Below are 24559 nucleotides of genomic sequence, written 5' to 3'. Positions count from 1 at the left end.
TAAATGCTTTACGTAAGCAACTCCTCAACACTCAGACAACATCAATATCAATTTGCAGTGCAATGTTATAATAATAACAAAATGAGGGACCAATAATAATCGCATTGTCGGCGCCTTAGACATGATGCCAGCAACCCTCCAGTCACCATCTCATATCCTGCTCCCTCCTGGGGCAGAGATCAAAAACATGTTCAAAAACTGTTTTCCCCCCTCTGCTATAAGGACTCTCAACACCTGACTCACTGCACTAACCCTGCCAGACGTACTGCACTTTATAAATTGTAAATATTGACTATGTTCTTGTCTTGTGGTTATGTGTGTGTCCGACCTAGGTCCGACCTAGGTCCATGTGATAGTTATGTGCAATGTGTGTATGTTTTTGACACTGCTGTATTGAGCTTTTCCACCTGTACCGAAAACAAATTCCACCGACCTAGGTTGTGTGGTCATTAAACGATTCATTCATTAAATGATTCATTCATTCATTCATTCATTCAAAACAGTGACCTACAGATAGCTGGCTGGCCTCTCTAACCTAGGCTACATGCCACCCATATTGTTCATGTATTTGAATTGAATTACAATACAGTATACAGTACACAATGGGCCAGCTTTTGTATCGCTGTCCATGGTGCTGACTTTCTTACATTTCGGCTTGAATCTAAAACCCTTGTTGTGGGATATAATTCATTCTTAATAGATTTAGTAGAAAATATAAAGCACAAAGAGCTTAGATCAATTGTCTCCAGAGGCCTTTTATTAAGCCAAGTTACATGAGCGCAGAGATAAATGAGCAGACCAATAAGCAAAGTAATAGCCCAAAAGCAAGAAGCAGCCCCCAACGATGGGTGCGACTCATATTTATAGAACTGTCCTTGGTCATGAGGTCACTATTCTTGGGAACCAATCATATTATACAAGTCTGTGATTACACAAGTTATGGGCCCTGTCCATAGTCAGAATTATTCACCGCGCCACAGATCTTGGCCCATCCCTTCCAGGAAGGAAATGGGCCTTCCTTGAGTGCTAGATTTGCCAAACTGTAGAGAGACTTTACATTTCTCAGCAGGGCTCTCAAGTCTCACGCATTGGGCATGAGACAAGGTGTGGCGTGTGAGCGTGTGAACGGGTTGAAATGCGTGTGTCTCACGCCCAATGCGTGAGACTTGAGAGCCCTGTCTCAGTATAACATGATATAAAACCACTACACCCTCCATACATTACAACTATCAATAACAACTGTTTTGAGAGGAGCGAGAACTTAAGATCTCTCTGAGATGTGCTCTGTGGAGCTTCTGCTGAGTAGATATCACTGTGCGGTCAGGCTCAGGACACAGTGGTGGTTCATGTACTTGTCTGTGTGTAACACAACATGTAAGAGCAGATGAGGGAGAGGAAAGAGGGAAAGAGGAATGGGGATTCTGTTGGCAGAGCCTGACCAGGAGAATAGCTGGAGGGAGATGGTGATCATAATGGAAAAAGGAGAGACAGGGTTCCTACACGTTTCAACAAGTCAAATTTAAGACCTTTTTAGACTTTTTTTAGACCTCTTTGAATATAATTTTTGACCTATTCTCGACACCATTTGATAGCTTTTTGTCATCCTCGAGGTGATGAAATTAGGGATTTCACTGCCATACAGACAAAAAAGGAAGCGAATTGGCATTTTTTTGGTTCCCCAAAAAATAAATAGATGTGGTCGGACTGATTTCCTTGCAGGATCTCATTTTTAAGACCTAGCACCTGATTTTTAGACCGAATAACTAAAAATGTAAGACCTTTTTAGGCCTTATAAATTGGATTGCTGGATTTTTTACTTAAAGGCTTTTTAAGACCAGCGCGGGAACCCTGGAGAGTCTAAATGTGATGCACATGCACAAACACACAGCTATACATGAATGAATGAATGAATGAATGAATGAATGAATGAAAGCAAAGCCCACACAAAGCCCACCTGTACCACAAATTAAATCACACACCCTTATCTCATTGATACTACCAATGGTCATCAAAAGATCATGATCCCCTTTGTGTTTTTGTATTTATTAATGAAGCACAATAAGGGTTACTGGTTGGTTGGTGGTAATGTTGGTCAATTGTGCCATCTAGTGTCTATTCTTTCCACTGCTCTCTGTGAGATGAGTGTGTATGTATCTGAATGTTTACACGACTAATCCAATACTTTTAGATCTGGGGGGAGTGAACACGTATAATATTTGGGGAGAAGGATAATCGTTACTCATCCCAGATGTATGGAAACTGACTGTTGCCTAGATGTTCACGAAGCAATCCAATGTTTAAAAAAAAAAAAAACTTGCTGGGGAAGGGCACTCACTCCAGGGAGAAGGGTAGAGAATGACAACGGGCTCTTGACATTACGTGACGTTAGAATTATAAGGTTCTATCTCAATTTTTTTGTCAAAATTTCGTTTTTTTACATAATCTGATCCATTATGTGTTTATTAATGCCTGTGTGGTGTTATTTTTAAAATGTTGAAATGTTTGAGTTAGTAATTCATAAAATACAAAGGTTCCATCTCACAAAACATAATGCCTGGAATGTAACAACTTTGACGCTCAATATCTCTGAACTACCCTAAACCCTAAGATCACGATTATTTAATAACCAGAACAGAAGCATACTCAATCATTTCAGCTGATGAAATATAAATATGCAATACATAGCCTGGAGGTGTAGGCCTACTATAGTATAGAGGTGTATAGCAAGAACTGAAAATGATTTGCAACGCATCAGATTAAACGTGCTTGGGGGTCATCTTAGAGCATATAACGCAGTCAGAGACAATAAAAAAAATAAAAATAAAAATAAACTTTTTTTTTTGCCAACGGTACCACAACATCCTCTCTGCCTGTCAGCCTGGCCCTGCTGCCTGACAGCTCGAGCCCTACGGCACATCCGGGTGTTCTGCGCTCGAGTCTCGTCGCTGCAGCTCACTGCGTTTCCGTGTTAGTGAGCTAGCCGTCCTAGCTAGCAGCTCAGCTCGGGGGAAACCATTGAGTGCGGCTGGATTAATAACTACAATATCGATGCATACTAATTGATATTCGGAAAGACTCAATTCATGTCTATATGCGTAACGTGTGTGTTTTTGCATTATGACATGGAGAGTGGGATGACAAGACCCTCCATACCATGTGAGATTAGCAAGGCTCTGAGATATTAACTGTGCGTATTTAGCTAGCAGCTAAACTAACCCCCCTATATCAATTGATGGTGGCTCGGTTGATGCATTGTTTCTGTTTCATCGTCTCTGTATCGGGGGAAAATGAAAAAGTTCAACATCAGAAAGGTACTGGACGGGTTGACGGCGGCTTCCTCCTCTTCCTCCTCATCTGCACAGCCGGGGAACAGCAGGGAGAACGATGTGATCCAGGAGACTCTGCAGTCCGAGCATTTCCAGCTTTGCAAGGTGGGCTTCTCCTTAATACCGCTAGCTGCTAGCTCGTAGCTGTCTGGGAGTGATTGGCTCTGTCACATGCTAGTCGAATGACAGCGCGTGATCTAAATGTCTCCAAATTATTAGCTAGCTGGTTATGAGTGGTAAATCTGTCAACCTACGCTTGGAAATGCCATTGACAAAGCTGTCATTGTGTGTCTGTATTAATGTGCTTGATGGCTACCACTGCAGCTAGCTAGAACCATCAGCAGAGGAATGTAGTCATCAGCTGACGACCCCTTGCATTGCACACTAGCACACTAACCTATTGCATTTCCACTGCTGTTTGCGTTGCATTGAATTGAATACTGCCTTTAGCTAGTTACTAAGGCAAACTAAACGTCTGCATAAGTTCAACAGAAAATACCATATCCTGAGGCCAAAAATTAAATCATGTCAACTATTGACTTGACTTAACTCTGTGCCTCTTCCTGTTCCAGCCAATACCACACACAGCTGTTGTTTTGACTGTCTGGTTGTTTTGACTGGAGGGCTTGCTTGCATGCCTACTGTATCCAGAGAAAGGATTGTGAACTAAATGTGAATTATTGTTCTGTCCTACAGACTATGCGACATGGCTTCCCACATCAACCCTGCTCAATGGCTTTTGATCCTGTGCAGAAGATCCTGGCCATCGGGACACAGGGTGGAGCTTTGAGGCTGTATCTTTTTTTTATTTATGCAAATGAAAACAAACAAAAAGAGTGTGAACACTATTGCCCTAGTGAAGTGAAGTGAAACTTTATTTATATAGCGCCTTTTGTACATGAATGCAACTCAAAGCACCATACAGGTCGGTGATAGTCATCATACAAACTGCAGACATTGATACTAGGGTTTGTGTGTGTTTGTGCCATGGTATAATGTGGAAATTCCTTTGAACATGGTCTCTCTTAAACCTGCCTTTACCAAGTCAGAAGACATAGAGACAGTGTGCACAACACCTCAGAGGTTTATCTGGTCATCCATGTATCTAACATTTAAACAACAGATCTCAGGGGCAGGTGGTTCTGTACTGTATGACCAAAACAAGTTGCTTAGATACTAACAACAATATGTTAGTTTTTCTGTCTAGGAATTGACTTTCCTCCTCCAAATGATGACCCCCTCCCTACATTTCATATTCATCCCCTACCTCAAGTGGTAGAAGTACTGTAGAAGGTTATGATTGTGTTGAGTATTGTAGAGTACCGGTACCACGTGTTTCTCAGTAGCAGAGTCTTATTTCTTGAGGACCAGGCTCATTAATAATATCTCTACCGTCAGTGGTATGAACAGCTCTTCTGCCATATGCCAGGGAGCCAACCTCATCAACTGTGCTGCCCGGATGCCACCTCCTATGTGCTGTAAACATCACTGATCTCGCTGTGCACGGCTGTCAGGTCCATGTGAAATGCCACACAGCCAAGCTGCTACATGCTGTAAAGTCCACAGGCCCAAAATTTGATTTGATCTGTGTTTGTCAAATAACAACTCAGAATAAATGATCAAATAAACCAGGTGAGTTATTATGGATGTTAACAAGGCCACTGGATGTGGTTGGAATTCTCTGAAGGCTCAGCTCACCATGCTTATGACTTTGAGGTCATGCAATTTCACCAGGTGGCTAGCATTTTCCATAGAGGGCTTTTTTTGGCATATCCAACGGTAGGCTTTTTCGTTTTTGCGCTGCTCAGACCCTGCCTATGTGAGGCCATCTGCTATAGGTATCTAGGTATCTGTCCTAGTGTGATCCTAGTGCCTTGTGTTTAGAGCTTTGTATTGATGGGCCGACTCCCCAAGAACATACATCCCTTCCATGTTGTCTTAATGTGCATGGCGGAGTCGGTGGGATTACTGTCATTCAGGCAATTGGTCCATCTATCAAAAGGCAGGCTGTATCGACCCGCCTCATTGCCCCCAGAGTTTGGAAATGCTGCCACAGCTCAGTAGACTTAAGCTCAATGAGATGGCTACAAGCAATACATCTGTGTTTACAATATCTGTCGCTGCTACAATCAGTGTGTTATTGTGGACATAATTATAATTTTTTGCTCTCGTCATTGGAGTAAACTTTGATCATTCTCCAATGTAAGCTTCAATGCTATATTGGCAGTTTGATTTACTGTAATTACTTTAAAAATCATGTCAATCATCAGTGATTGCTTGTCATGTTAAAACACCTATGACAATTGGTGCATATTGCTGTTGAGTTTATGGACAGGATGAATAATCATTATGTCACTGCATGCAAATAGATACCACCATGTTTGTCATTGGTCAGATCGCTGGTTTGATATTATGAAATAGGCCCAAATCTGTGGACTCATGTTTTGCAAATCTCATGTTTTAGATGTTTGTATTGTGATAAAACAACAACTATGCTAGTTGTGAAATGTTTCAAAGACGTTACCATGATAGTGAGCTGACCCAGCCTTACTCTGTGGTTATTCTAAGGAACTCTGGTAGTGATCTATCTAGTCAGGAGTTGTTATCATGGGGGCTAATGTGCATGTGACTTCACTCGGCTTCCTGTTCCTTGACATTCCAAAAGCATGTGTTTTGGGTTTTGACTCATCTGATTTCATGAGAAGAAGTGCAGTACCGTGAGTCTAAAGAATCTTACTTTTTCCACAGTGAATAATGAATACTGTGTAGTCTGTCAGCTGTCGTCTGAGTGACTGCCCAACCTCAAGGAGCTGCGTTTGATGTGAAGGGTGGATGGACAGGGGCTCAGAGCTAGAGGGAGATCTGGCTATCCTAAGAATGGTGTTAAGACAGTCGCCCCGAATGCATAAAAACACGAGGAAGCTTCACACTGTTCCGTGATCTCTGCTGGCATTAGCAATCAAGTGAAATGATAACTATGATTATGTACATCAGTACATCATCTCGTATACTCTCAACAGTATGTTTTCATTGATTTTCCTGCAAGCATGAATGGTATTGTGTTCCTGTTTGTGAAGTTCCCTGGGCGGAATATAGGTTAGATATAGATAATAATAATAATAATAACAATAATAAATAATAATATCTTGGATTTATATAGCGCCTTTCTAGACCCAAGGACGCTTTACAGATTTCATAGACAGACAGAACAGAAAAACAAAACAAAGAAACAAAGACAACGAGAGTGACAAACTACACTAGAGGCCAAAGGCCTTAGAGAACAGGTGAACAGTTTTGAGGGCTGATTTGAAGGTGTCCAGGGTAGGGGGGAATTGCGGATCGTTGTGGGGAGAGAGTTCCAGAGGGTGGCTAGCTGCCACACTGAAAGCTCTGGCCCCCGAAGCTCCGTAGGTTTGGTGCGGGGAGTGGATGGTTAGAGAGAGACGGTGGAGTCACTACCTCCCACAGTCCCTGGCGGCCTTCCCAGGTTGGGTTTGTCCTCTAAGCCCCGTCCTGCCTGCCTTCCACAGGAGAGATGCCCACTGTGGAGAGACTAGCAGGCTGCTGCTGTAACCCCACCTTAGTTTGTTCAAGGTATTCATGCTTGTTTGATTACAGCTTTGTTAATCCTGTTCAGACATATCTTATTTCAGTGTGTCAATTCTAATTGGACACTGTAGCAAACAATAGGCTACATTTTATCGTGAACATGGTGTATGGTGCTCTTTTTATTCTCACCAGGCAAATACACGCTCGTTAAGCCAGTCAGGGTGCCTACTGTATGTGTTCCTAGTTGTCTGTCTGTCTGACACTCTGCCTCTGTCTGTGTATTTATTTATTTATTTATTTTTTGCTATCCCACTTGCTGAAAGGGAGCAATCTTTCGAGGTGAAATGCAACTTGTGAACTACTCTTGTCTGTTCAATTGAGAAGTTGCCTATCAACTATCAACGGTCAGCTGTAATCAGGACAAGCATCTGTTAACTTATCTTGTAAGCATTGATAACAGCCTAATTGTTTATCATTAGCAACGTCACTAAACATTGGCAATTGGGATTGGGGAAATTGTAGTTTGTCCATAGTCTTCTATTCTTATGCTGTTGAGAGACATTTTCCCTATCTTCTTGTGTCTACTCTCAAGGATATTAATTTACTTCCTGAAACACCTGTCCAGCCAAGAACCTGTACTTCCACTTACTTCCTCATTCCACCACGTCCTGTCCCCTTGTTTCGTTGGACAACATCTAAGAATAGCGCTTTCTCTTTTTTGTTCTCTCTCTTTGTTCTGCCCTCTTTCACTCCCTCTCTTCTATTTACCTGTCTGTCCAGTACACCTACTGTGACCTACTACTCATTCCGTGGAAGAAGTGTCAGTGATGTTTGCTATGCTTCCTTCTTGTCCCAACATAACAACATAACAGTCCAACCACTGATGGCAACAGTCCAGTAAGGCTCAACTGAATTAATTCCTGACTCTGACAAAAAGTGTTTTCCTTTCCCATTTGACAACATGATGCATGTGGGACTTTTATCTCTTAAATACGCCTGTACTCTATTCTGGGACCGCTGTGGTGTAGAGTATAGGTTGTGTGTTACTGTATGAGTGGTGCCCTATGCGCTGCTCCCACGGTCGTGAGGTAGAGGGATGTGAATTAGTGGCCTTGGGGTTATAGTTGGACAGTCGGAGCAGACAAACAGAGTGAGCTGATTCCCAACTAAATCCTGCTGCTGCCATACAGGCTGGCACATGGAAATATGAATAAATAAGGCTGTCATGGTCCACTAACTTTTATTTATATCTTTGTATAAATATTTGTATTCGCTGGGTTTGCTTTGTGCCAACTTCAGTGACAGCAGCTATATGTATAGGTGTTTTTGTATGCAATGTTATATTTGTTTTTCTGTGTCCAGTTCCCAAAATTGTATCAAGGTCTATATTGTAATGATTCCATCTTTTGCTTCTTTTAAGCCTCATCAGAATTATTATTTTTTTCATATCTATCTTAATACTTTACTTAGGATATCGTTTTTCAGGTTTGTAAAGCGTCTATAATTTGTTTATTATAGACTGTTTACTATTAGTTTATGAATAGTCTTTTGAATCAGTCATTTGTTTCAAAGACCATCACTGAACTAACTGTTAACAGTCTATTAGGCCTAAGTAATAATAACAGTTTTAGAGACCCCCATGTAAAGTGTTAACAAATATTTGAATGGCATAAAACCATGTTGCTGTGTTACGGTACATGTGGGAATACAGTACATGTGGGAAAACTAGGGTTAGGGTTAGGTGCTACGTCGACTTGGTACATGCTGGCATGTCTAACCCTAAACCTAACCCTAATCCTACCCCTAACCCTAACCGTAGCACCCTAGCACCTAATCCTAACCCTAGTTTTCCCACATGTACCGTATTCCCACATGTACCGTAACAGCTGCATTTACAAGATGCTCAGCTATCAAATCAAACGACCCTGTTCCTTGACTGAGTCCACCTCAGCTTCGGCCGTGCTGGTGTGGAGTGTTACTGCCAGCACGAGAGCGGCGCGGCTGTCATCGGACTCCAGTTCCTGACCAACGAGGTGAGGTGGGCCTTTAGGACGCCCCCGTTAACCCCCAACACCACTCCTCTCCCCACACATCTGTCTTGTCTACTTGCCTGTAGCAGCTTGCACTATAGCCCTAGTAGTCATTGAGTGGAGGTGCTCACTCAATGTTTATGGACCATGAATCTCAACTTGCTGTTTAAATTGTACCTTTAGTGAACAAATTGATTAAACAGTAATGAAAGCCTTTTATGATCCAATGGGCTGCTGTAATAGGCTGTTAATCGTGTGGTAAATGAATGCTGTTCTCATGCAGCACTTATCCCCAGGCTTTCTCTCTGTGTTTGCTGGTGTATGATGCAATGGGAGGTTTGTAAACCTGTCTTTGGCCCTGTCCACAGGGGGCGCTGGTGAGTGCCTTAACTGATGACAGCGTCCACCTGTGGAACCTGAGGCAGAAGCAACCAGCTATTCTGCACTCTCTCAAATTCAACAGGGAGAGGTAGGAACAGTAACTGGTCTGAAACAAGCTAAAGCTGTGCATACCAATGACATTAAATGTTTTATTTTTTTTGCATTTAGCAGACGCCTTATTCCAAAGCGACTTACAATCAGTACATTTGACTAAGCAAGTGAATCATCAATCCACCAGTCGTAGCAGGAAGATTAATCCAGCTCAGGCCCGGGGCCATTGATAGAAGGAAATACCTTCTTCTATTACCTTCTTCTAAACCTAGCCTTTTTAAAAAAAAAAAAAAAATGTTTTAATTTGTATTATATAGACACTGGAGAAACAGAGAAACAGTACAAGGGGGGCAATATAAGTTTTTAGGGGACACAGTAAAGGGGAAAAGCGGGTGTCTTCAGGAGACGCAGTGCTGGGGGGGCAGTAGAAGTCTCATCAATTAGATGTAGGCTGCATGCAAAAGTTGTATTGTAGGTTTTATAAGAAAAAAAACTGTCTTTCCTCTCTCATGACTCTTCTCAGCTGATAGACACCCACCCAACCTGCCCGGCAGCCTCTGTCGCTGCTGGATGCTATAGTAACCACCATGTTACCATGTAGTTACCATAGTAACCATGTTCAGCCTGCTGTTGTACTGTTATCATGTGTTTTTATTCAAATGATATACTTTTTATGGACCGGTGTCTTTCTGCAGATGATAGAATACTGTGAGATGTCGTGAGTTTAGAACTATAAGGTTCTATCTCCGTTTAGGGTGGTTCAGATATATTGAGCGTCAACGTTTTTACATTCCATTGTTTTGTGAGATGGAACCTTTGTATTTTAAGAATTACTAACTCAAAAATGTCAACATTTTAAAAATAACACAACACAAGCATTAATAAACACCTAATGGATCAGATTATGTAAAAAACTCAATTCTGACAAAAATGGAGATTAGAACCTTAGAATTCTAACGTCACGACATTGTGTCCTGGGCTCTTACATGGTTTTAGTGAATACTTTATATATACTTTATAGATCAAAAAACTATCAGGTTGTAATTGTCTCTAGCACTCTATTCACACTTAATATAGGGCTTGTTTGTTTAAGTCACTAGTCACTTAAGTCAGTAAGTCACTAGTCACTTAAGTCAGTAAACGATTCAAGATTCAAGATTCAAGATAGCTTTATTGTCACAGTGACAGAAATTCTCCTTTGAGAAGTGCAGCTCAAGAATACAGTTTCCACATTAAAAACACACATAGGTCACATACATACAATAAAAACAGACAGACATAACAGTGTTTATAAAATGTAGTGCCTATTTAAAAAGTCCAGTCATTTAAAAATAATAGTAAAAAAATGTATTATGGTTTAAAAATCTAAAATGTTGTGGTTTAAAAGAAAAACAATGCGCTTTCTATTTAAAAATGTTGATGATGATGAAGTCATGATTAATTCTGCTCTCGTCCTGCAGGATCACATTCTGCCACCTGCCCTTCCAGAGTAAATGGCTGTACATCGGCACAGAGAGAGGAAACATCCACATAGTCAACGTGGAGTCGTTCACCCTCTCAGGCTATGTGATCATGTGGAACAAAGCCATCGAACTGTGAGTCTCTCTGAGTATCTTTTTCTTTCTTTTTTTAAACAAAGTTTTTATTCAAAGAGTACATATGAAGTATACACAAATATCACAAATGACTCTTTCTTTCGTGTTTTTCTTTTCTAAACATGAAAATCTAATAACCTCCCCCCCTCCCTCCCTCTCTTAATTACATACATTTAAATGTTTTCTTTTTCATTTTTTTAAACAAACATTTTCAACATAGACAAGAATTAGGCTAGACATTTTCCTCATCATATCAGTAATACAGAGAGAGAGACAAATAAAAATCAAATAGTACTCTCTGAGTATCTTATCGTCACCACCATCTATCTACCTGTTTTTCCTCATTTACATTCTTTCCTTGTGTAACAGTATACTTCTGGCAGTTAGGAATGTTTAGAGCGAGGATTAGGTGAGTGAGGATTAGGTGAGGCCGCTGAAGTGGAACAGATTACTGTCTGTCTGTGTGGGATGGAATGCGTAAGAGCAGTTAGAGGGGGCGGCTGTGGCTCGGGAGGTAGAGCCGGTGTCTAGTGATCGCAAGGTCGCCATGAAATTGCATGGTAGCTTGCTGCCATTCGTGAGTGTGTGTGTGTGTGTGTGTGTGAATGGGCGAATGAGAGGCCGTTGTAAAGCGCTTTGGAATAAAGCCACTATATAAGTGCAGTCCATTTACCATTTACCAGTTAAAGGCCGGGACCACAACACAGATTCATGTACTGTAGCAAAGAGACAGTCAAACGTTTTCATTTACTGGCAGCTTCTGTAGTGAGATGAGAATTTCAAGCCTAAAGCAAATGAAAAGTAAGTAGTGTTTAAGCATACTGTTATATAGTGAAGGGTTCTTTTTTTAGCTATGTGAGCCACCGTAGTTGAATGAAGAAAAGCTGTATATAGCAGGGTTCCCGCACTGGTCCTAAAAAGCCTTAAAGTCTAAAATCCAGCAATCCGATTTATAAGGCCTAAAAAGTCCTACGTTTCAGTTATTAGGTCTAAAATTTTTGATTGGCTTGTCCTGCAAGGAAATCAGTTCGACCACATCTATTTACGTGGAAATTAATCAAGCTGGAACCCAAAAAAATGCCAATTCGCTGCCCCCGGGAGAAATTATTGGCGAATGAAGCTACGGCAGGATGACAAAAAGCTATCACATGGTGTCGCGACAGGTCTAAAATTCTATTCAAAGAGGTTCTTAAAAAGGTCTAAAAAAGTCTTAGATTTGACATGAACCCTGTATAGACATAACACATACTCTATCCACAGGTTCAATTATTTATGCTTTACCACCTCTACCCAACTTTGCTGACGATCACTATTGTTACTATGACGATTACTATTGTTACTATGACGATCACTATTGTTTCTCTTTTTTTGTGATCAAGATTTTTTGATTGCTTTTAACAACACATAACAATGACAATACAGAACAAGAAAGGAAAGGAGGGAAAAAAGAAAGAAAACAAAAAAGAAAAGGGGTAGTGTAGCAGACATGTCATAGCCAAATAGTAGAAACAATCCGGATTGGGGTAAATGGAAAATCTAATTACAGAGTAGTCAGGTTGGTCAAGTTCAATGAATAAGCCTTCCACGCATCAACTGTACTGGGCCTCGCTTTGTTCAATCTGTTCGTTGTCCACTCAAGATTCACAATCCTCTGTAAAGAGTAAAACTATTGTTTCTCTGAAGTTTAGAACCGGGTTGCAATAATGTGGGTCTAGAAAACACGTCCAAAACATGTACACGTGCAACACGCTCACACACTAGAATACACTCAAGCCCAGTTTATGCTTCTGCGTAAAATCTACGCCGTAGGCTACGCAAGGCTACGCGGGCCAACGCAAGCTACGCCGTAGCCTACGCCGTCGATTATCGCGCACCTCTCCAAAAATGTAACTACGCGTCAGTTTCTACGCAACCGTAAGCTCTGTGATTGGTCCGCTTGGTAGCACATGATTCCGACAAGATTCCGACTCTCTCGTCGGCCAAAATGCGGAAGCCATGACAGAAATGTCATTTACTTTTTCTGTAATTACTTCCTAATAAAGATTTGAAAAAGTATGATAACCATCGTATTATCTTAGTTTAATGTAATTTCAATGCATCATAGAACTTTTATTTACAACAAGCATAACAACAAAAAGATCGCTATTATGCCACTTTGAGCTCCGTTGAGTTCCTATGGAAGCGTCAGGCACAGCCTTCCTATAAGGAGCGCGATTCACATTTACGAGATGTACAATCCTGTTTATTTAGAAATAAATAATTAGTTACATGGCTGTTCGTTGGGTTTAAATTATATTTATGATAGACATATTTAATGTTAAGTTATCTATAAGAACTGTGATTGGTCCTCTTGGTAGAGTCACATTCAGACTCTCTCGTAAATGCGGAAGTCATGACAGAAATGTCATTTACTTTTTCAGTAATTACTTATTAATAAAGATTTGAAAATGTATGATAACCATCTTATTATCTTAGTTTACTGTCATTTCAATGCATTATAGACATTTTCTTTACAACAAGCATAACAAAAATACGTTTTTTGATCGCTATTATGCCGCGGACCAACGTAGAACAACGTAGAACTATAAACTTGGAGACCCCTTACGTAGGCTACGCAGGCTACGCAGGCTACGCGTGTAAATTCGACGCAGAAGCTTAAATCGGCCTTCACTCTCACAACAATCTGTTAATGGACATAGATTGGGGCCTGCTTGTCAGGTTGAGCATATTGTGCCATCGATCACAAGGACTCGTCAACAACAACACTTGTTCCTCGTGGTGGAATCCACATCACTCTCAGCCATGACTCTGCACTTTAACACCAGACTGACTTCCTCCCTTCTCCACTTCCACCTCCATGCCTGCCTCGCTCTGTCCCTGTTGCCATGGTGATGCTGCTGTGCCCTCCACATTGCTCAATGGCTCACCATAATATTTCTCTTCACATGCCCCCACCCCTTCTCTCTCTCTCTTCCCGGAATCCCTCAGGTCCTCAAAGTCTCACCCCGGTCCCGTCGTCCACATCAGTGACAACCCCATGGACGAGGGGAAGGTACAGTAGGAACTCATTTACATTTCGTGACATTAGAATTATAAGGTTCTATCTCCATTTTGATCAAAATTGAGTTTTTTTACATAATCTGATCCATTCGGTGTTTATTAATGCCTGTGTGGTGTTATTTTTTAAATGTTTACATTTTTGAGTTAATAAAATACAAAGGTTCCATCTCACAAAAACATAATGGAATGTAAAAACGTTGACGCTCAATATCTCTGAACTACCCTAAACGGAGATAGAACCTTATAATTCTAAGCTCACGATTTGACATTTTAACCATTTAGCAGACACTTTTATCCAAAACGACTTACAGTTAGAGATTACAGGGACAGTCTCCCTGGAGTAATTTTAGGGCTAAGTGCATTCACTCAAGGGCACACTAGTGGTGGTGTTCCCAGGTGGGATTTGAACACGTGGTCGTCTGATCACCTGTGGCCACCACTACCCCACAACTCAACAACTGTACACAACATGCTTCTTAACACTAGAACAGCCGTGCCTTTTTACCTACTAAAAAAGCCGCCTATTTTTCAATGCTAAGCTGCTATTTACATACAATGACCACTAGTTGGCCGCTTGTAAATTAGCCTGCTTTCTACACAGAAAAACTGCAAAATAGCATTATACTATCTTATCCTGATGTGATTTTGAAAATGTAAGGATACTGGGTGGTAGAACGCACATATCTAGGAAAAGTCATGAAAGGAGGGTCCTGAAATTTGATCGAGTGCAAAGATATAAACATTTATTTCACTCCCAGGGGTCAAACGACCCCTTAAGTCTACATGATGTTTGAGCTCATTACAAGTATGCAGTTGTGTCAATAAGATGAAGATGATAAAAAGTAAATATTGAATCGCCCCCAGGGACTATAATATGATGTTATGTCATCTGGCCCAGTACAAACACACAGTGCTATGTTTGTTCCTCTTTCTGTGGCAGCTCCTGATTGGCTACGAGTGTGGGATTGTGGTGCTGTGGGACTTGAAAAGCAAAAAGGCTGACTACCGATACAATTATGATGAGGTAAGGCATCAGGTCATGTGGAGTTCACAGTGTCAGTTCATTGTAGGATGTATGCATTGCATTATGCATTGTTTATGCATTCCACCCAAATTGTGGAATGCACTGCCAGTTTACATTAGGGATGCAACCTCAGCAAATATGTTCAAGTCAAGACTAAAAACCCATCTTTTTAATATTGCCTTTAAATGACTAAATAATTAAATTAAGATGATAAAAACCCATCCTTTTAATATTGCCTTTAAAATAATTAAAATAAAATTAAGATTATATAATGATTAACGCACTTTGAGCTGCAACGTTTGCAGGAAAAGCGCTATACAAATAAAGTTATTATTATTATTATTATCTGCAGAAATGATCATAGCCATCCCATGGACACTGTTGAAGTGATAAACCCCACTGCATAAAAGTACTCTATTATGAGTTGTACTGTATGTGCGTTTTTGCACATTTTAGTGCTGTGTAGTCACAGGAAATTTTATCCATGTTGCTCCCTCATATGTGCCTTGCTGCCTTGATAAGTAGTCACCATATGCTCTGTGGTGGCTCCCCTCCCTGTGTGCCGTGCAGGCCATACACTCGGTGGCCTGGCACCATGAGGGGAAACAGTTTGTCTGCAGCCACTCAGACGGCACGCTCACCACCTGGAATGTACGCGCCCCCGCTAAGGCTGCACAGACCATCACACCACATGGTAGGCTCTGTTACACACACACACACACACACACACACACACACACACACACACACACACACACACACACACACACACACACACACACACACAGACCATCACACCACATGGTAGGCTCTGTTACACACACACACACACACACACACACACACACACACACACACACACACAGACCATCACACCACATGGTAGGCTCTGTTACCACACACACACACACACACACACACACACACACACACACACACACACACACACACACACACACACACACACACAGACCATCACACCACATGGTAGGCTCTGTTACACACACACACACACACACACACACACACACACAGACCATCACACCACATGGTAGGCTCTGTTACCACACACACACACACACACACACACACACACACACACACACACACACACACACACACACACACATATACACACACACATACATGCAGTACATTTCCAAATCCTCAGTAAATTTTTCTATTTGCCCAGAAAGTTGACACTTTTTTTGTACCCTCAGGAAAGCAGCCCAAAGACGGGAAGAAGCCAGAACCCTGCAAGCCCATCCTGAAGGTGGAGTACAAGACCACCAGGGCCGGGTGAGTGTGAGGGGGGAGGCTGGGTGGGTGAGTGTTAGGGGGAAGGCTGGGTGAGTGTGAGGGGTGGGGGCTGGGTGAGTGTGAGGGGGGAGGCTGGGGGAGTGTTAGGGGGGAGGCTGGGTGAGTGTTAGGGGGGAGGCTGGGTGAGTGTTAGGGGGGAGGCTGGGTGAGTGTTAGGGGGAAGGCTGGGTGAGTGTGAGGGGGGAGGCTGGGTGAGTGTTAGGGGGAGGCTGGGTGAGTGTTAGGGTCGGGGCTGGGTGAGTTTTAGGGGGAAGGCTGGGTGAGTGTGAGGGGGGAGGCTGGGGGAGTGTTAGGGGGGAGGCTGGGTGAATGTTAGGGGGGAGGCTGGGGGAGTGTTAGGGGGAAGGTTGGGTGAGTGTTAGGGGGAAGGTTGGGTGAGTGTTAGGGGGAAGGCTGGGTGAGTGTGAGGGGGGAGGCTGGGTGAGTGTTAGGGGGAAGGCTGGGTGAGTGTTAGGGGGAAGGCTGGGTGAGTGTTAGGGGGAAGGCTGGGTGAATGTTAGGGGGAACCTGCAGCTCCCATCCCTGTTTCCCATCACGTGACGTTAGAATTATAAGGTTCTATCTCCAAAATTTAGTTTTTTACATAATCTGATCCATTAGGTGTTTATTAATGCCTGTGTGGTGTTATTTTTGTAATTTTTGAGTTAGTAATTCATAAAATACAAAGGTTCCATCTCACAAAACATAATGGAATGTAAAAACTTCAATATCTCTGAACTACCCTAGACAGAGATAGAACCTTATAATTCTCAGCTCACGATCATCAGTTCCAGTCCCTGTGTTTTTGTGTCTCCCCCTCCTAGCATGATGGGTAACCATGTGATGTGTCTTGTCCAGGGAGCCCTTCATGGTTCTGTCCGGGGGCCTGTCCTACGACACGACGGGCAGGAGGGCGTGTCTGACTGTGATGCACGGGAAGAGCACTGCTGTCCTGGAGATGGACTACCCCATCGTAGACTTCCTGACGCTGTGTGAAACACCATATCCAAATGGCAAGTGGTAGTATACGGCTAGTATATGGGTGGCTGTGGCGCAGAAGGTAGAGCTGCCGTCTAATGATCGGAAGGTTGGCAGATCGGCAGTCGAAGTCGAAGTGTCTTTGGGCAAGACACTGAACCCCAAAATTGCTCCCAATGAGCGGGCCGGCCGGCGCCTTGCATGGTAGCTTGCCGCCATTGGTGTGTGAATGTGTGTGTGCATGGGTGAATGAGAGGCCGTTGTAAAGCGCTTTGGATGAAGGCGCTATATAAGTTACCGTAGTCCATTTATCCATTTAGTATACTGGGAGCACTGTGTCACTACTACATTCTGGACAGTTTGTGACGTTAGACTTATAAGGTTCTATCTCCATTTTTGTCAAAATGTAGTTTTTTACATAATCTGATCCATTAGATGTTTATTAATGCCTGTGTGGTGTTATTTTTAAAATGTTGACATTTTTTTGTTAGTAATTAATAAAATACAAAGGTTCCATCTCACAAAACATAATGGAATGTAAAAACTTTGACGCTCAATATCTCTGAACTACTCTAAACGGAGATAGAACCATATAATTCTAAGCTCACGAGTTGTTGAAGTGTACATTGCTTGCAGGATTTTACAGTATACTATATCTCAGTTCACCATTTGTAACAATATATTTTCTTCTTTGTTATCAGATTTCCAGGAGCCGTATGCTGTGGTGGTCCTCCTGGAGAAGGATCTAGTTGTAATCGACCTTGGACAAATTGGGTGAATATTAGTGTTGGAGTCACTTAACACATAATGCTGTTCAAATCAAACACCAGTGCCCTACAACCACAGATGTTCCCTTGTTTGTCCTCAGGTACCCGATGTTTGAGAATCCCTATCCTCTGACCATCCACGAGTCACCGGTGACCTGCTGCGAATATTTTGCCGACTGCCCTGCTGAATTAATACCTGCACTTTACTCTGTGGGCTCGCGGCAAAAGAGACAAGGTTACAGCAAGAAGGTAGCCCACTTTGCACTACAATTGCATTTATACATATTCTTTAGAACTACTTTTACATTCTGGTACTGTATAATATGATGCCTGAAGTCCTATTTGGCTGTTTTTGATCTATGTTATTTGTGGGGAATTCATGATATTATTGTGATAGCATCCAGTGTCCACTAGGACCTCTGAGTACGCGGTGTCTTGAAAAGTATTAAAAGTTGATAAATCAATTTTGGGAAAATCAAGACCCTTAATAAGTATTAAAAAGTCTTATCTCGATTTTATGAGGTCTTGAATTTTGTAGGTATTTTTCTGAATTAGACTCTGTCCAAAGAGTTTGCATCCTAAAAACTTTTAGTAAAAGTTCGTGAATTTATTCGTTTTATTAAAAAACTAAGGTGAACCGGAAATTCTGTTGTATGATAGTGGTCTAGTCCATTGCAAACTAAAACTGTTACGTTAAAGGTGTCACTGATGTAAACGGTTACAGCTCGAAGTGGCGGTGAGGTCTGGAAAAATATTGACAAGGTCTTTAAAAAGTCTTAGAAAGGTATTGAAATTAACCACAAGATTCCTGTATATACCCTGAGTACTGTAAATGCTTTTTCTTCTGTATAGGAATGGCCCATTAGCGGTGGTAACTGGGGCCAAGGGACACTGAGCTACCCCGAGATCATTATTACAGGGTGAGTCCACCTAATGGTTAGGACAACACACACACACACACACACACACACACACAACACTTATGCAAACATCAGTTGTATTTAGGAACAGAGAATGATTTCGACTGAACTAAACAGAACTATTCCATCCAATATGCTAAAGTTGACTATGTGTGTTTTTGTAGACACGCTGACGGGTCAATCAAATTCTGGGACGCTTCTGCAAGTGAGTACAAGTGCTTTTCAGTTGGATGTCACATACAGTATATCAGTGGAGAATGTTTACTGCTTAATATGAGACAACAACAACAACAACACGGTAGCCACAGCCAGTCTTGCTTTCATTGATATTGACAGTAGAGACACAGAGCATACTCCTAGTTATAATCAGGGTTCCCGCGCTGGTCTTAAAAAGCCTTTAAGTCTAAAATCCAACAATCCGACATATAAGGCCTAAAATGGTCTTACATTTCAGTTATTCGGTCTAAAAATGAGGTGCTAGGTCTTAAAATTGACATCCTGCAAGGAAATCAGTCCGACCACATCTATTTATGCGGAAATTAATCAAGCTGGAACCCCAAAAATGCCAATTCACTTCCTTTTTTGTCGGTATGGCAGTGAAATCCCTAATTTCATCACCTCGAGGATGACAAAAAGCTATCATGGTGTCGCGAATAGGTCTAAAATTATATCCAAAGACCCGTTTAATGTCCCTTCGCTTTTTGTTTTCTCTCCAAGTAATGCTTCAAGTCCTGTACAAGCTGAAGACGGCCAAAGTGTTTGAGAAAGCTCGTAGTAAGGAGGAGAAACAGAGCACAGACATCGTAGACGAGGACCCCTTCGCCATCCAGACTCTGTCCTGGTGCCCTGAGAGCAGGATGCTCTGTGTGGCCGGCGTCTCCGCACACGTCATCATCTACAGGTTCAGCAAGCAGGAAATCACCACTGAAGTCGTGCAGGTAGCAAACCCTGACTAGGATCTTCATATGTACTGTTTCACCACCTACAGGGATGTGTGCAGTCACATGGGTCTATCTCTAGTCGTTTATCTGTTTTCCTCTATGTTAGTTGATTTGGGTTGTCGGGGGCGGCGGCTGTGGCGCAGGAGGTAGAGTCGCCGTCTAATGATCACAAGGTCGGCAGATCGGCGGTTCGAGCCCCGGCTGGCCACATGTCGAAGTGTCCTTGGGCAAGACACTGAACCCTCAAAATTGCTCCCAGTGAGCGGGCCGGCCGGCGCCTTGCATGGCTTGCCGCCATTGGTGTGTGAATGTGTGTGTGAATGTGTGTGTGAATGTGTGTGTGAATGGGTGAATGAGAGGCCGTTGTAAAGAGCTTTGGAGCAGCAAACAAGGCGCTTATATACAAGTGCAGTCCATTTACCATTTGTCTGTCCTCAGCTGTTGGAGGTGCGTATGCAGTGTGAGCTGAACGACGTGGAGTCTCCTGACCCAGGAGGAGATAAGACCCCCACTCCCACCTTACCCACCCCAGGGGCCACCTCCTCCTCCAGCCCCCAGGAGAACGACCCCCCCCCCGCCCTGCTCTCCACCGGCAGCAACTCCTCTGACGGACACCGGGACAATGTACCCTGTCTGAAGTATGTATGGACTGGGCTGTGTGAGAACAGTAAACAGTATGCTGCAGATGTAGTTGGGGAGTCTTAAATGTGGAGGATTAGGTTCAGGAAGCAGGGTTCCCCGTCTTAAAAAGCCTTAAAGTCTAAAATCCAGCAATCCAGTTTACAAGGCCTAAAAAGGTCCCAAGTTTCAGTTGTAAAAACGAGGTGCTAGGTCTAAAAAGCTAAAAATTAGCTTGTCCTGCAAGGAAATCAGTCTGAACACATCTATTTACATGGAAATTAATCAAGCTGGAACAAAAAAAAAGCCAATTCGCTGCCCCCGGGAGAAATGATTGGCGAACGAAGCTACGGCAGGATGGCAAAAAGCTATGGTGTCACGAATAGGTCTCAAATTCTATTCAAAGCGGTCTATAAAAGGTCTAAAAAGGTCTTAAATTTGACTTGTTGAAACTTGTAGGAACCCTGAGTAAGAACCATTCACTGTCCTTGGTGTGACTTGTTGTGACTTGTTGTGACTTGTTGTGACTTGTTGTGACTTGTTGTGACTTGTTGTGACTTGTTGTGACTTGTTGTGACTTGGTGTGACTTGGTGTGACTTGGTGTGACTTGGTGTGACTTGGTGTGACTTGGTGTGACTTGGTGTGACTTTGTTGTGACTTGGTGTGACTTGGTGTGACTTGGTGTGACTTGGTGTGACTTGGTGTGACTTGGTGTGACTTTGTTGTGACTTTGTTGTGACTTGGCGTGACTTGGCGTGACTTGGCGTGACTTGGTGTGACTTGGCGTGACTTGGCGTGACTTGGTGTGACTTGGTGTGACTTTGTTGTGACTTTGTTGTGACTTGGCGTGACTTGGCGTGACTTGGTGTGACTTGGTGTGACTTGGCGTGACTTGGCGTGACTTGGCGTGACTTGGCGTGACTTGGCGTGACTTGGTGTGACTTGGTGTGACTTGGTGTGACGTGGTGTGGCTTGGTGTGACGTGGTGTGGCTTGGTGTGACGTGGTGTGGCTTGGTGTGACTGGTGTGACTTGGTGTGACTGGTGTGTTGTGCTCGGCAGGGTCCGACTTGGTGTGACTTTGTTGTGACTTTGTTGTGACTTGGCGTGACTTGGCGTGACTTGGTGTGACTTGGTGTGACTGTTGTGTTGTGCTCGGCAGGGTCCGAAGCTCCCCTCTGAAGCAGTCTCCGGGGTACCAGGTGGAGCTGGTGATCCAGCTGGTCTGGGTTAGCGGGGAGCCGCCCCAGCAGATCACCAGCCTGGCTGTCAACTCCTCCTACGGCCTGTAAGTCCACAGTACTAATAACCTACACCCAGTACAGGTGCATCTCAAATAAACATTTGAATATCGTGGAAAAGTTAATTATTTTCTGTAAAGTGAAACTTTTATATATTCTAGATTCATTACACATAAAGTTAAATATTTCAAGCCTTTTTTTGTTTTAATGTTGATGATTTATGGCTTACCACTTACCCTTACCACTGCACAAGGCACAGTCAACTCAACAAAGATGATGCATTAATGGAAATGGGCCTTCTGTTTCTAAGGCTATTTTATTTTACTTTTAACTAAAAAGGCATTCCCCTTTTGTCGATCATGCAGACAACCTCAATACTGAGTACGGTAAACATAATATGTTTTTAATAACATGCTCTCTCTTTCCCCTGTCATGTCATTATTGTATTGCAGTGTGGTGTTTAGCAATAGCAATGGTCTCGCTGTGGTAGACTACCTTCAGAAGACTCTCCTCCTAAACATGGGCACCCTAGAGCTGTACAGCCCCTCTGACCCCTACCAGAGACAGCCGCGGTCTCCTCGCAAAACACGACAGATCTCCGGAGGTGAGATGCGCTCGGCGTTTACCTTCTATTATGTAGGATGATAATATTATTCTAATATCTTCTTCATAGGGGATAATTGGAATAATGAAGCCAAGTAGATAAGTTGTGATTTTTTACTCTGGTCTGAAAGGTGCCGATTATCAAATTCCAGTATACTGTTTGTCCTTTTACCCCTTTAAATGGTTAAATGACGGTACGCTAGCTAGAGGAGCAGACCTCACACTTGGCAGCCAGTTTAGCTTGAGCCCCCCACCCCTGGCATTAGCATCTCTCACTCAACAGGGGGAATCACTAGTGGAGTATCCATCTGTTCAGCCGCTCAGGCAAAGCCCAGGGAAGCGAGCTGTATTTACTTACATTGAATGAAATGCCCTGCTTTTATTGCACCTGTTAAATGTCAACTTTTACTCAATGTTATCTTTTTTATGAACGCAAAAAATAGGGACGATGAGCTTGGTAGGATTGCTTGCGACAGTCCATGTTATTTGTGTTGTGTCTTTTGCCATGCTCTCTGTTTGTGTTGTTGTTCTGTCCTACCACTCATCCTCTTCACTCATTTCCGTCTGGGCTTAGTGAGGCCTAGTGCTGCGTTCAAGACTCCTTTCTAAAATTTTGAACGAAATATACAGGAAGATAATATTTACAAATCTGCAAATCGTGAGCTTAGAATTATAAGGTTCTATCTCCGTTCCGGGTAGTTCAGAGATATTGAGCGTCAAAGTTTTTACTTTTTGTTTTGTTTTGTGAGATGGAACCTTTGTATTTTATTCATTACTAACTAAAAAATGTCAACATTTAAAAAATAACACCACACAGGCATTAATAAACACCTAATGGATCAGATTATGTAAAAAACTCAATTTTGACCAAAAATGGAGATAGAACCTTATAATTCTAACGTCACGACATGGTGCCATTGTTTTGGACATTGTAATATATTTGGAGTGAATCCAGGCGCTAGCCTCTGCCTTTCTCTTGCGTTCTGCTGTATTATTTCCTATCATTGTTTTTGTCTCACCTTTTTTCTGTTGGTCTCTCTCTATGGGTTTGTAAAGACATTCTGCCTGTGACGTCTTGCATGTCCAGACTTTCTAGATTATGTACCGTGTCTGTGAAAAAACTACGCTTCTCTCACCTCAGTAAGTCACCTCATGACTCTCTTCTCTTCTCTCCATCTCTCTCTCTCTCTCTCTCTCTCTCGCTCTCTCTCACTCTCTCTCGCTCTCTCTCACTGTCTCTCTCACTCTCTCTCACTGTCTCTCTCTCTCACTCTCTCGCTTTCTCTCTCTCACTCTCTCTCGCTCTCACTGTCTCTCTCACTCTCTCTCACTCTCTCTCTCACTCTCTCTCGCTCTCTCTCTCACTGTCTCTCTCTCTCTCTCTCTCACTCTCTCGCTTTCTCTCTCTCTCTCGCTCTCTCTCTCTCTCTCTCCATCTCTCTCTCTCTCTCTCGTGCTCTCTCTCTCTCACTCTCTATCTCTCTCTCTCTTTCTTTCTCTTAAAGCTGATTCCTCTCATTTTCTTCCATCTCCATTTGTTTCTCGTCTCCCACCCCTCCCCCCTCCCACCCCTTCTTTCTCTACGTATAGTAAAAGATTACTGCATTGATAACACGATTTACATAGTCGTATAAAGGAATGTGGAAGCCTGTAGTTTATGTAAAACAATTCATAGAGGCCATAGGCCCATTACTTCCTGCCTCAGTTTCCTTTTAGGGATGCAGCTCCTCTCGACAGATGCATTAGACCGTACATAGATGTCAATAGAAAGTTGTTAACAGTGTAGAACCAAGACCTAATTTACAAGTAATGTAAGTGTGCTTGACTACTGTCAGCTTGCCTGAAGACTAATTGCACCTGGCACTAGTGGAGTAGAGGAGATGGCAAGGAGTCCCTCCTCCCCTTAAAGTAGGCCATAACTCAGGTCTGACTGTGGGACCTGTCGGTCTAAGATGTGTTGTCTCTCCTCAGCCGTCTCTGAAGCCAACGATGGATCCAACGCCTTAGAGGATCGATCCAACAAATCGCCGACTTCAGGTAAAGTCGTGTTCTTCATCGCACAGTTAACACTACAACAGCCGTACCTATTTTACCGACTAGTAAAAATTGACCCCCTTTTTAGAATGTACATCTGCCAAGTGATTTTGAAAATGTAAGGATACTGGGTGGTAGAACG

General features: G+C 42.7%; 1 protein-coding gene across 1 annotated transcript in view; it reads left to right on the top strand.

Moving 5' to 3' along the window:
• Positions 1 to 3287: 3287 nt before the first annotated feature.
• Positions 3288 to 24559, top strand: part of stxbp5b (syntaxin binding protein 5b (tomosyn)) — a gene marked incomplete at its 5' end in the record, with an annotated part of 28126 nt that continues 6854 nt past the window's right edge. Inside the window, 19 exons of the mRNA XM_080542751.1 lie at positions 3288 to 3431; positions 4023 to 4120; positions 8827 to 8908; positions 9274 to 9374; positions 10798 to 10932; positions 13921 to 13984; positions 14933 to 15016; positions 15587 to 15710; positions 16237 to 16315; positions 17174 to 17328; positions 17995 to 18067; positions 18162 to 18309; positions 18913 to 18980; positions 19145 to 19185; positions 19698 to 19918; positions 20360 to 20559; positions 21702 to 21827; positions 22233 to 22384; positions 24355 to 24420. Of these exons, the coding sequence (XP_080398877.1) occupies positions 3288 to 3431; positions 4023 to 4120; positions 8827 to 8908; positions 9274 to 9374; positions 10798 to 10932; positions 13921 to 13984; positions 14933 to 15016; positions 15587 to 15710; positions 16237 to 16315; positions 17174 to 17328; positions 17995 to 18067; positions 18162 to 18309; positions 18913 to 18980; positions 19145 to 19185; positions 19698 to 19918; positions 20360 to 20559; positions 21702 to 21827; positions 22233 to 22384; positions 24355 to 24420 (2161 nt within the window). The remainder of the gene's footprint in view (positions 3432 to 4022; positions 4121 to 8826; positions 8909 to 9273; positions 9375 to 10797; positions 10933 to 13920; positions 13985 to 14932; positions 15017 to 15586; positions 15711 to 16236; positions 16316 to 17173; positions 17329 to 17994; positions 18068 to 18161; positions 18310 to 18912; positions 18981 to 19144; positions 19186 to 19697; positions 19919 to 20359; positions 20560 to 21701; positions 21828 to 22232; positions 22385 to 24354; positions 24421 to 24559) is intronic.

This window comes from Nansenia antarctica (assembly GCF_963989245.1).
Source record: "Nansenia antarctica genome assembly, chromosome: 1".
Lineage (NCBI taxonomy): Eukaryota > Metazoa > Chordata > Actinopteri > Argentiniformes > Microstomatidae > Nansenia > Nansenia antarctica.
Note: the sequence above shows the minus strand (reverse complement) of the source record. Positions and strands in the feature narration are given on the sequence as shown.